Below are 13,613 nucleotides of genomic sequence, written 5' to 3' on the forward strand. Positions count from 1 at the left end.
CTCTGGGCACGGGGGGAACACCAGTGTTGGGAGACAGCAGCGGGCTCGTGAGCATCCCGCTCTGGCAGCTGCTGAGGAGGTGGCACATGTCCTGCTCTCCTGCTCTCCTCCAAAACAAAGAATTGATGGGAAAGTTTAGGCCCAGCTCTGAGCACATCCAGCGTGGCCTGGGCACAGGAATAGTGGGGCAAAGCAGACAGGAGCCTTCTCCAACTGACCAGTGGTTTGTGGTTTCTCTCCCCAGACTGCCAGATTCTGATCAGGTGGTGTTTATCCCTGAACTCCTTGGACAGGCCCTCATTAGAAGACCTGTCCTGTGATCCCTGGATGCAGGATATTCATCAGCCCTAGAAGAAGGGAGGGAGCCACGGGCACAGTGATGCAGGGACCTGGTAAGTTACAGCTCCACACATGCCCTGGCAATCAGCAGCAAAGAAACCCAGACTTTTTTGTCCTGCCTGTGTCACTGCACTGGGGTCATCGAATGGGAACACACAGCCCTTGTGCTGGAGCTGAGCTGCTCTGCCCAGCACTGGTGGGCACCATCTGAGCTGGTTTTGCTTGTCCTGCTTCACTGACAGCCAGGCCCTGGGCAGAACCCTGACAGCCTGGTGTCACCCCAGGGAAGAAGGAGCCCCTGGAGAAGCTGTACCAGGTGGGGCTGCTGCTGCTGCTGCTGGAGACATGGAGGACAGCAGCAAGGATGACAACCTCTTCCTGCACCTGGCCAGCGGGAGCTGGCGATGATGGACTTTGATTCTGGCACCTTCTTCAAAGCCAGGCTCCACAGGGAATTTTCAGGTAAGTCCAGACCCAGGGGGATGCTCCCAGATTTGTGCATTGGCTGGGAACCAAAGGTTTCCCCTTTGCTGGGGCAGATGCAACTGATTCCTCAGTGGCTGCCCAGCTGGTTTTTGGCAGGGCTGGGGGCGTGGGCTGGGGTGGTGACGAAATGGGAGTGGGATCCTGGCCCTGCCAACAGCCCCCAGCACCCACCGTGCCCCGGGCTGGGGCTGGGGCAGCCAGCCCGACACAAACAAACCCCCATGGCAGGAGCACAGGTGGGACTCCAGAACCTGAGCACGGCTGCTTTGCTGTGCAGGCAAGGAAGGGCTTGGGCTGCTCCACTCCCCTGCTTTGCTTTGGGATCACCGTGATTTTGGGGGACAGTGCAGGGGGAAAGGGAGAAAGCATGGGCTTCCCTCACCCATGGGTGGGTTTTTTCCCAGAATGTAGGGGTTGGGCCTTCCTCAAGCTCCTGACAGACATAAGATTTTTTTACCATTTTTCGTTTCCCCTTTTTGTCTGTAACCTATTTTCATTAATTTGTTGTTTGTTTTTCTAAAGGAAGCGTTCCAGGTGGGGTCTAGTCTGGATCAGGAAGTGCTTGGGACCAGCTGTGGCGTGGATGGGCCGTGCCCTTGGAGAAGACTGAGGACATCCTTTGGGACCAGCTTTTCTTGTGGCAGCGGATGGTGTGAGGTGGGTCCTCATCTCCTTGGCATGGGAGGGACAAGAGCTTTTGGGAGATGGCAGCGGGCACAGGAGCATCCCGCTCTGGGCAGCTGCTGAGGGGCTGGATCTGCCGTGGCTGGCTGCAGGCTGGGCACATGTCCTGCCCTCCTGCTCTGCTCCCCAAGGCAGCAGTGATGGGCAGCTTTGGGCCCAGCTCTGAGCACGGCCAGCATGGCCTGGGCACCGCGGCTGGCTGGGACAAGGGGACAGGAGCCTTCAGCTGACGGGCGGTTTCTGCTTTCTCTCCTTGCAGCCAGGCTCTGCGGATGCTGAGGCTGCTCTGGGCTCTGCCAGGGCTCTGCTGGGCTCAGCACCGGGCCGGGATCAGCCAAAGAAGAAACGCTGTGACCTGCAGCAGAGACCTGAGCATTTTGGCAATGCAGCTCAAGTCTGCAGAGTGTCCACCTCCAAGGGAAAACATGACACCCCAAAAAATTAAACTTGTTCCATAACTTCTGAAATTAAATCCATCTGGGATGACCCCAAATGCTCAGCCCTTCTCTGAACAGTTCTCCCCCACACCTGCCTTTTACTTCACAACTGCTCCCTCCTTTCCCCCAGTGAGTTCCCAGCCCATCACAGTCTCCATCACACTGCAGCCTTCCTTGATGCCCCTCACCACGACGAAGGCCAAGCCCCAGGCTCAGGGACTCATCCTGTCAGTGGCTGAAGAGCAGCAATGTCTGTCTGTGCCAGGGGCTCTTGGATGTCTCTGTATCCATGGACAGAAGGGTCTGTCTGTGCCAGGGGCTCTTGGATGTCTCTGTATCCATGGACAGAAGGGTCTGTCTGTGCCAGGGGCTCTTGGATGTCTCTGTATCCATGGACAGAAGGGTCTGTCTGTGCCAGGGGCTCTTGGATGTCTCTGTATCCATGGACAGAAGGGTCTGTCTGTGCCAGGGGCTCTTGGATGTCTCTGTATCCATGGACAGAAGGGTCTGTCTGTGCCAGGAGCTCTTGGATGTCTCTGTATCCATGGACAGAAGGGTCTGTCCTTGCAAAGGTTTCCATAATATCTTGGTACCCATGAGTATGGAATGAGCACAGAGGGTGAAAGTGTCAGTCACGTTGTTTGCACACTCCTTCCTTTCCATACAAGACACATCCATGCACACCCCCACGTACAGATATATTAAAAGGATAGGGATGGATAGAGATTTCCCACAGAGCTCTAACTTTGGCAGAACTCACCTTGTAAGCCATGGCCAGGGCATTTTTTTCCCAGCTCTGTGTCAGTAGGTGTCCAAGAGCTGAAGGGAACAGCATTTAGAAGCAGTTTCAGGATTTCTAGGCAGGAAAGGGAGCTGACAACCATCCACATAACTCACCATATTCGTCGGGATGGGCTGCTGGTTCTTTAGGAATATGGCACAATGGAGACACAAGACTTGGGATAATCCCAGCTCTCTGTGGATCTGTGCAAAGGTGGAGCAGCAGAAACACCTTGTGTCTTCTTTGGGGACACAAGGTCCAAGGAGCTGGGGTGGCAGAGCGTGGCCTGGGCTGGTGGCAGGTGAAGTCCCATTTCATGACATCCCAGAGTGGCACAGGACAAAGCTCCAAGCAGCCACAGCCCCACTGAGGAAGTCCTTGGAGTGCTGCACATCCCATAGGAAAAGCTGCATTCCCTCAGTCCATTGGCATTTATCACTTCCATTTGCAACACTTTAGGTCCAAGTTTCAAACTGCAAAATTTTTACACTCAAGACACAGTCATGAAGAACACGTATTTCAATTTCCTATTCCTTTAACTGCAGTGTAAAATATCTTGATATTGGAAAACATCAAATATGTAAAGGAAGGCAGCTAATGGATCCTTTCCACTAGCACGTGTACAAACTAAGGAACTAATATCAAAGCTGAGTTCTCTTTTTCAAAAGATCAGTTACCTCTTTCTTACTGCAGAATTATAGAAGATTTTTCACTACACATTTGGGGATAATTTTTATCTTTCATATTTTTTTTATGTTTTCTTTTCTGGTTTTTTTTTGTTTTGTTTTGTTTATTTGGGTTGTTGGGGTTTTTTTACAGAAAACATGTCCTAGAAAAGGCACGTCCTTTGCTCCTGGTTCCCGTGTGGAGCAGCTCCCTTCGCGCTGGCTGAGCTGCTCAGGCAGAGCCCGGCAGCTCCTGGCCCTGCAGGGCTGAGGCTTTTCCCCGTTGCTGGGCACAGACTGATGGAGCAGCACTGCTGAACACGGGCACACGCAGAGGGAGCAGAGCAGCTGCCTTTGCCCACCTGAAGCTCCAAGGCCAAACTCTGAGCAGGCACGGCTGCAAGAGACTCGCAGGCTCCCTGTTGGCTCTGCTGCCCCACTTGTGCCCGGCCCAGCTCTGCGGGAGGCAGAGGGAGAACAAGGGGCAGCTCCCTCCCAGCCCCAGCCCAGGGACCCCTCCAGCCCCGGGCCTTGGGCCACTGTCAGCACCCGCTGCTCCAGCCACCGCTTCTGCTGGCACTGACCGCAACAACCAAACTGGGGCTGGTCCCCAGGGAGCAGCAGCAGTGCCTGCATCTGATCCCTCAGCCTGGGGCAGCCCCCTGGGGGAACAGAGGGCACAGCAAGAGGGACAAAACCAGGCAGGGGCAGAGACTGGGAAGAGCCAGAGCTGGGAGCAGCAACAGCTGCTTCATTGCACTCCTGGAGAAAGCTCTTGGCTGGCTCAAAGCACTGAAAGGTGTGAAAGGCAGAGAGGAGGCCACACCAAACAATGCTCCTGTTTTCACACCCTCCTGTAATAAATGGAAATGATTTGTGCTAACTAAATTGTAACTATTTGGAAAGTTATTATTAGGAGCAATCAAGGGAATTGGTGTTACAAGGCAGATGTACCCCTCTGCAGATGTTACATGTTAAGCTAGAGGATGTAGTTTTGAAATAAGAAATATCCGAAGACAGAATCAACCTTGAGATGGATAAAGTTGCAACAACTTTAGGCATAGGGCCTGAAAATTATAAAATATAAGACTAATTAGTGGAGCACAATGCTCACTTACATAACACAACGCTTAGTATGCACACACAGCCTGTGAGGTTATCCAGAGGACAACGAGGATGAGTGTAAGCCTTCATCCAAAATACCAACGAAAGAAGACTGAAGACCCCCTAGCAACAAGTGAGGCATGCACCATGAAGAATAGTGATGTAAAATTAAATAATCAGAAATAAGATGAGGCTTACTGGAAACATGAATGAATATTTAGAAGTATACAGTATATAAGTTTAGTTTGAATTGATTTTTTTCATAAGTAAGGGGGTTGAGAAGCGCTCTCCATACCCCGGTCAGTTTTGCTTATGCTTTAATCATAATTACTGGCAAGCTATATTCATATATTTATTCATACATATATATACATATGTATATATTTACTAAATTGTACTCTTTTACTAAATTGTATTCCTTCTATATCAAATTGCTATTTAATCCACTAAATTGTACTCTTTTATTAAATTGGATTCTTGTATTCAATTCACTAAATTGTATCATTTTTTTCTTGTTATTAAACTGCTGTTAACCCAATAGACCTAGTTGTTCGTCACCCAAATTTCAATTTGATTTATGACACTGCCCTTGGGTGAGTTACAGCCACAGCGAGAGGGAGGAGGAGATGATCCCACCCATGGCTGCTGCTGGCTCCAGACATTTGCTGAGATAAAGCTGAGCCAGAGCTTCAGCATCTCTCCCAAAATCACAGAATCACAGAATGCCTTGGCTTGGAAGAAACCTTAAAGTTCATCTCATTCCACCCCCTGCCATGGCAGGGACACCTTCCACTATCCCAGGCTGCTCCAAGCCCCTTCCAACCTGGCCTTGGACACTTCCAGGGATCCAGGGGCAGCCACAGCTTCTGTGGGCAAGCTCTGATCTCTGCCCAGGTGAGCAGGGACAGGAGCCGAGGGAACGGCTGGAGCTGGGCCAGGGCAGGGCTGGGCTGGAGATGAGCAAAAGCTTCTTCCCCCGCAGGGGGCTGGGGCAGTGCCCAGGCTCCCCAGGGAATGGGCACGGCCCCGAGGCTGCCGCAGCTCCAGGAGCCTTTGGCCAGCGCTGCCAGGGATGCACAGGCTGCGATTGTTGGGGTGTCTGTGCAGGGCCGGGGGCTGCACTCCATGATCCCAATGGGTCCCAGATGCCAGCTCAGCCCCTTGTGCAACTCTCACCCTTGGGCTCAGCCTTTGTGTCCCCTGGAGGCGCTGGCAGAGCTGATGGGGTGGGGCAGGAGCGGGGCAGCCCCAGCGTTCCCCTGGCAGTGACAGCACAGCCGGGCCAGCAGCCCCAGCGTTCCCCTGGCAGTGACAGCACAGCCGGGCCAGCAGCCCCAGCGTTCCCCTGGCAGTGCCAGCACAGCCGGGCCAGCAGCCCCAGCGTTCCCCTGGCAGTGACAGCACAGCCGGGCCAGCAGCCCCAGCGTTCCCCTGGCAGTGCCAGCACAGCCGGGCCAGCAGCCCCAGCGTTCCCCTGGCAGTGACAGCACAGCCGGGCCAGCAGCCCCAGCGTTCCCCTGGCAGTGACAGCACAGCCGGGCCAGCAGCCCCAGCGTTCCCCTGGCAGTGACAGCACAGCCGGGCCAGCAGCCCCAGCGTTCCCCTGGCAGTGACAGCACAGCCGGGCCAGCAGCCCCAGCGTTCCCTCCCTGGAGACGCTCCAAGGGAAGCGGCCAGAGCCGCGTCCAGTCAGCGGAACTGAGCGGCCACTGAGCACCCCCGGCCTGGGCTGCTGTGGATTCCTCTGCACACAGCTCGGGGAAGGTGCCCTTGGCCACCCCACAGTGCCACAGACAAGTGTCACACACAGTTACAGAGCTCTGCCCACAGCTCACAGGGGGAGTTAATTTAAAAAAAAAAAACAACAAAAAAACCACCAGGAGAAAGAGAACTCCTACCTAGCAGAGCTGTTCCACCTTTCAGTTGTCACACCTGCATGCACACAAGACCTGGGGCTACAAAAAATGAGGCTTTATTGGCACATTTGCAGAAAAATCAGGTTTAGGACAGGCTATCAGCAGAACTGTTCTCAGCTGGGTGAAAAAGGCCCCTTTGGCAGCTGCAGGGCCATTGAAAATGCAGACCCTCAGGCCATGGGGGAGAAAAGGGCTCTGAATTCCCCTCCCCTGACACACAAACCCTGCTCCCAGGCTGCTCCCCACACAGGATTCTACTGGAGGACTGTGGAAAGCTGAGAGTTGTCTCTGGCTTCTCCACGTTCCATGTCCTAAAGCTGCCTGGGAGAAGAAATGTAGGGTCAGCTCCACTGGCACAATCCCTCCTGGCCCAGGGCACAGCCCCAGGAAGGTCTTTGCTCCTCGCTCGGCCCTCCCTGAGGAGGCTGGCAGGGCTCGCAGGTTTATGGCATTTGTCCTTGCTGCCCCTCACATCCCACTGCCCCACAAAGAGCCCCGAGCCACCCGTGAGGGACAGGCCCTGCTGGGCCAGGCCTGGGCTCAGGGCTTGGCCTTTCTGCTTCCTCCAACCCAGCCAGGGCTGGCTCAGCATTGCAGTTCCTGTGCTGTGCCCCAAGCTCGCTCGGGCCCTGCTGGAAAGGGACCTGAGGTACCTCCATCCCCTCGGGCACTGCATGGGAGAAAACAACAAACTTCTCAGGAGGATGGGAACAAACTTTCAGCTGCAAACTTTAGAGAATTAGGTACTTGGGAAATCATAAATCTGCATGCAATTAGAGGAAATCACTTTACTAAGCACAGACTGAGCCAACTCGTCCAACCCATCCAACTTCAAGCTATCCAGATTTTGAAAACTGGAAGTCAGGAGAAGAGAGAGAGGGACAGAGATCCACAGTCAGCCTTGGATCCAGCACCATCGCAGCTGCTGTGAGCTCCAGGGCCATGGCACATGTCAGTGTCACACCCGTGTCACAGCCTCACCTGCTCTGCTCCCTCTCCTAGCTGGGGTTTTGGGGTGCCAGGGGCTTGGCAGCCACTTTGGGACTGGAGCAGAGGCTGCAGTGGCTGGGCTGGGGCAGTGACTGCCCCACACAGGCAGAACTTGCTCTGCCCCCAAACACACCTTGGAGATGTCTGGGGCCATTCATCATTTCTCTGCTCTCCAGCGCTGAGGCAACGCACTCTGGCTACAGCTCTGAGCTCGTGCCCATGGCAACCAGCCCTGGCAATGGGGCTCCATGGAGCTGCTCTCAGGAACACCCCAAGAGCTGGGGAGTGCCCCAAAACCTCCCGAGAAATGTGAGATACCTTAAAATCTCTTTGGGAACATCCAAATATCCAAAACTCACTAACGGGTTTCCCCTCCATTTATCATCCCCAAACTTTGGCTGTCTCATTGCAGACCCCACCCCACCTCCCCAATCCAAACCCCAACCCATCCCATCCCTGCTGGACATCAAGATCCCCTTCCCAAGTCCTATTTCCCCCATTTCACACCTCCCAAACTCCATCCCACCCATCCTGCCCCACCCAATGCCCATCTCACCCCTACTGATCTGCATCCCACTTCACCCAATCCCCTTCCAACCCCATTCCACCTGATGCCTTCAGAAGGCTGGCCTAGAACAGAGGCTGCACAGAGTTAAGAATAAAGTTTATTAAAAGGCCTTAAAGGACAGACCTTGGGCAGTACAAGAGCCTGGACAGGGCTACACCCAAGATAGACCCAAAAATGGTCAAAAAAAACCCCCAAACCAACTCATCACGCGGTCTCACAGTTTTAGAAGTTCAGGTCCATCTGCATATTTGGGTTCATTGTCCAATTACAGCTTCAGATGATGAAGTCCCATCCTTCTTTTCTCTCTTCAGTCCACCCTTGTTCATGCTTTTGGGCATGGAACTTGTAACGACTGTCCTTGGTATCAAGCTAGAAAAGGAATTGTTTTGTCTACCTGTTGTAGTTTAAGGCCTAGCGATCTGAAGATTTCGGGATGTAACGGAAAGTTAGCAAAAACCCCTCTCTGTTAGGATAGTAAAACCTTCTGTAATTAGCAAATAGCACTCAAGTGTAACGTAAGCAGATGGGAGTAACACAATGACCCTAGGTTATAAAAGGTCAAATTCTCCTGCAATAAACGCCATTGCTTCGCCATCCATCACATTGATGTCTTGTGGGTAGATTGGCCAGGGTGGCCAGGGGGGGAGGCCACGGTGCTGGCTCCTGAATTGGGGTGTTTGCCTTGCTTGGAAAACCTACACTACCTACTCTGTGAAGAGAGCTCAGTGACACCTAATGTGAAGTTCAAAACTACAAACCTAGGCAGTGCAGAACATGAAAGAAATGAAAGCTAAAATTTAAGGCAACACACCCTGAGGGGCTGCGAAATCCAGTCATTTGGGGTGGGATTGAGTAGATTTCAGTGGGACTGAGCGGTTTTGAGGTGACAGATCGAACCCTCTCGTCTCCTTGAGTGCCAAGAAATGGAGACAACTCCACCAAATAACCCCACAACCCCTGAATACTCCAAAGTATCTCCCAGATTCCCTTGAAGCATTAATAAATGTGAGGTTTTAGATGCCTTTGATGAATTTGTAGACATTTATTCCAATTTTGTCTGTTTTAAAGAGATGAAGATGAATCAAAAGATAGAACCAAACCAGAATGACCACCAGCCCAGTGTGTTGCCAACACAGATCACTGGGAACGTGGGTCATCAGAGCTCTGCCCAACGTGGGTCCTCTGGTGGGGGATGGAGACAGGGAAGCGCACGAAGCTCTTCCTGCACTTGGGGCACTCACAGGGCTTCCCTTACCGGTGCCTCTGTTGGTGTCGGGTCAAGTGAGATCTCCTGGAGAAGCTCTTCCCACACTGGGGACACTCATAGGGCCTCTCCCCAGTGTGGATGCGCCGGTGCCTGATGAGGTTGGACTTTTGATTGAAGCCCTTCCTGCAGTCGGGGCAGCGGAAGGGCCTCTCATCCGTGTGAATCCGCTGGTGCAGGAGGAGACTGGAGCTGGTCTGAAACCTCTTCCCACACTCCCCACACTCATAGGGCCTCTCCCCAGTGTGGATCATCTGGTGGATGGTCAGCTGGGACCTCTGGCTGAAGGTCATCCCACACTCCCCACACTCATAGGGCCGTTCCCCAGTGTGGATCCTCTGGTGGCAGATCAGGCTGGAGCTGTGGCTGAAGCTCTTCCCACATTCCCCACACTCGTAGGGCCTCTCCCCAGTGTGGATGCGCCGGTGGGTGATGAGGGTGAAGTTTTGCTTGAAGCCCTCCCCACAGTCAGGGCAGCGGAAGGGCCTCTCATCTCTGTGAATCCGCTGGTGCAGGAGGAGACTGGAGCTGATCCGAAACCTCTTCCCACACTCGGGACACTCATAGGGCCTCTCCCCAGTGTGGATGCGCTGGTGGATGATGAGGTGGGAGCTGAAGCTGAAGCCCTTCCCACATTCCCCACACTGATAGGGCCATTCCTCAGTGTGGATCATCTGGTGGCAGATCAGTTTGGTGCTCGACCTGAAGCTCTTCCCACACTCCAAGCACTTGTAGGGCTTCTCTCCATCCTGAAGCTGCTCATGGACCACCAGCTCAGAGCCCTGGCTAGATCTCCGGCCGCCTTCCCGGCACAGGGTGGGTCTTTCCTCCTCAGAGCACCCTGGGCTGGGTTTGGAGCCCCTCCTCCTGCGGGATCTCTGGGGATTTTCCTCCCTGTTGGATTCCTGCACCGTGGAGCTGCTCAGAACGACCTTGTCCACGAGGTTGTGCCGCAGGGATTTGTCCTCCCTGGTCTCCATCCTCAGCTCCTTGTCTGGGGGAGGAAGGACAAGGAGAGGATGGGATTTGCCTCCGTGCCAGAGGGAAGGGGAAGGAGATCCCCCCAGTGCGTCCCCGGCAGGACGGCGTCGGCAGCGGGGTTGTCCTGCAGCCGGGGACCAGGCTGGGCTGGGATATGGAGCAGGAGAGAGGGGGAAAGGGACACTGACTTCCTCCTCACCTGCCTGGGTGTCCTGGAGCATCTTCCTCTTCCTCACAGCAGCCTCCTTCTCCATCTGGCCAAGATTTGGGAATGGGAAATCCTGGTTTGGGGAAAAATACAATTCATGAGCACATTGGATTAGGGGGCTCCTCCTGCCCAAGTCCATCTTTAGAAATCCCAAGCTATCCATAAAAACCTCCAAAACATCAAGATTCAACCCAGAAAATGCCTCCCAGGAGTTCCCCATCTCTGGTCTCTCCCCTGTGGTGTTCAGGGGTTCCTCCCTGTCCCAGCTGCTGGGGGTCACGCTTGTATTGGGGGTCCCCTGTCTGCTCAGTCCCTGCCCTACTCAGGCTGCTGGGAGTGCCAGGAATCTGAAAAGTTCCCCCACTTCCATCTCCCCACTTAGGGATGTTGGGACCCCCCAGTGTCTCCACAGGGGGCATTTTCCACTCAGCTTTGCAGTCCTTAAGTCGCAAATATCCCCTCCCAAAAAACCTAACCCAGGGACCCCCCAGGATATCTGGGCTGAGCTCCCCCTCTCGGGGCACCTGTGGGATGGGGGGCAATGATCCCACAGGTGGGGGACTGTAAATTCAGGGAGTTCTTACCTCTTGGTTTCTTCTCCTTTCCCTGATCCTCCTTTGTCCCTCCTCTTCCTGTTGAAGTTCATTTAAACAATTATGGTATGTCCCAGGGGAAGAACTCACCCTTGGTTTTTTATAAGATCAGTCCCTACCTACCCTCCCTTTTCTTTTCCCTATCCCATTGGCTGTAACCCCCCTGTATCCCCTGGCCACCCCCTCCCCCAAGTTTAAGAGACAGCACCCAAGGAATCTCAGCCTCTCTCTTGCCCCGGGCGATCCACATACAATGAACCCAGGACCACGTCTCGTAAGTCTGACACTTCTTTGTCTAAAATACCTTAGGTCCATGTTGGATATATTTTGAGACCCCTTCCCGCCCGTGTTCTGTGAAGGGCAGACACATCCCCATGGGGGAAAAGAATGAAGGGGTTTGTGGAGTATTTACAACATCTTCCTTCCTCTCGTCCCCTTCCATCCCTCCTCCTTCTCCTCCCTAATGCCACCTCCTGCTCCTACTTCCATCCCTTCTCACTCTCCTTCTTCATCCCTCATCTTCCATCCCTCCTCTTCCATCCCTCCTCCTCCTCCCCCAGGAGCAGCGACACCCTCGGTGCCCCGTTCCCAAGCCCCTCACAGCCCATGGCAGGAGCGGGGATGGAGCCGGGACAGGTCGGGATGGGCAGCGCGGGGCTCTCCGCTGCTCCCACCCGCTGGGGACGGGGGGAACCCGGCCCGGGGAAAAGGAGAGGGAAACTGGGAAAATTGGGGGCTGCAGATCCAACCTGGGGCTGGCTGGGAACCCTGGCTGGGGACTGCCAGCCCTTGGGGCTCCTCTGGGGAGATGTGGGAGGGGGGAACACAGAGAGGGCTGGGGGATCCCAGGAGTGGCAGCACTGGCAGAGACTGGTTTGTACTGGGATCATCCTGGCAGTGGCTGAGATTGCACTGGGTGTGTACTGACATCATACTGGGATCATACTGGGATCAGACTGGCAGTGAGTAGGAGCCTCCAGGGGGCAATAGAGACCAGGCTGTGAGGAACTGGGAATATGCCCTGCGCTCCCCAGAACCCCGGGATCGCCCCCCATATGTCCCATGTGTCCCCCAGACCCTTCAGGATCCCCGAGTGCCCCCTCAGCGCCCGTTCGAGGCCCCCCAAAGCGTTCCTGGATCCCTGAATGCTCCCGACCCCACAGATTCCCCTTCCAGCCACTGCTGGGAATTCATCTCCCATCATCCCACAACACAGTTCCGCGCCCAAACCTCCTGCCATGCCCCGCGCCCTAAAGAGCCCGGTTAGAGCTCCCCAGGTTCCCCCCAAGTGCTCCCGAGCCGTGTACATTCGCCCCCAGGACCTGCAGCCACGACTCAGACGCAAAAATATTCTCCAAGCGCTTCCCCACACCGCCGAACGCGCCTTCCGAGCCACTTCCGGGACTACAGCTCCCATCATGCTCCGCGGCGCCCATAGAGCGCTATTCCAGCCGGGACTTCATCTCCCGTCATGCCCCGCGCCTTACCGGAACCCATTGGAGCTGCGCCTATAACTCCCGTGATGCTCCGCGGCCCCATTAAGCCTCATTATACCGGCGCCTACAACTCCCATCATCCCCCGTGATCCAGAGATTCCCTGTTACAGCCCCCCAAGTGCCCGCCCGGACCCCGAAGGGCCCCCAGATTCCCCTCCCTGACCTCCAAGTGCCCCCCTGGACCTCCAAGTGCTCCCCCGAACCCCGAAGCGTCCCACAGAATCCCTAAATGCCGCTCCAAGTGCCCTCCCGGCTCCCCATGTGTCCTCCAGACCCCCAAGTTCTCTCTAAGTTCCGTCCCCCGACCCAAAACTGCCCCAAATGTTCCTCAGAAAAGTCCCCATGGACCCCAAAGTGGTCCCTTTTACCCTGTCTGAGAAAATGATAAAAATGATGATCAAAGGACTAAAAATATGTGTAATTAGCATAAAGAGGGAGAAATAGTGACCAATTAATTAATGAAGGGAAATGTGGTACTTGGAACCAAGGACTGATAATGTTTTTAGTTGCGCAAAATGTATCAATTCTTTTATATAAATATAAAAATTAGGTTATAAAAATACAGAATAATAGTATTATAAACTTAAAAATTTATTTTTATAAATTAATTAGATTTTAATTATAAAGAAAAATTATAAAAATAAATGTTCTCAATGCTTTGGGATGTCAGTCCCAGGTGGGCGATGTCAGACATGCTGAGGCTCGGGGTGAGGAGCAGGTTGTCCAAACAGGGGCAGCCCACAGGGGGCTCATTCTTCTCCCTGACCAGACCTCCTCAGGAGACATTCAGCATCAGGATTGTAAAGATTAAATCGTTACCTCCTGATCAGTACACAAAGATGTTTTACAGTTTGAGCAGTAGAATGTTGTCACCGTAAGGGGCCTTCTTTGTTAATATAGCTCATGTTGTGTCATGTTTGGTAAATACCAATGTTGTTGTAACAGCCTTCTTTGTTAAAATATTGTTATAAATGAAATTAGAATTTTGACAACTAGGTCCCTTGGGTTAATGGCAGTTTAATTAAAAATGAATACAATTTACTAAATTGAATAGTAATGTGTTATAAAAGAATACAGTTTAGTAAAATACCACAGTTTAAT

At 53.6% G+C, this 13,613-nt stretch overlaps 1 protein-coding gene across 1 annotated transcript in view; it reads right to left on the reverse strand.

Annotated features, from left to right (window-relative positions):
* The window catches only part of LOC147646411 (uncharacterized), a 584,263-nt gene that overhangs the window by 111,083 nt on the left and 459,567 nt on the right, over positions 1–13,613 (reverse strand). The window contains 1 exon segment of the mRNA XM_086873464.1: positions 9,343–9,729. Coding sequence (XP_086729590.1) covers positions 9,343–9,729 — 387 coding nt within the window.

This window comes from Cyanistes caeruleus, unplaced genomic scaffold (genome assembly GCF_971803275.1).
Source record: "Cyanistes caeruleus unplaced genomic scaffold, bCyaCae1.hap1.1 HAP1_SCAFFOLD_99, whole genome shotgun sequence".
Classification (NCBI taxonomy): Eukaryota; Metazoa; Chordata; class Aves; order Passeriformes; family Paridae; genus Cyanistes; species Cyanistes caeruleus.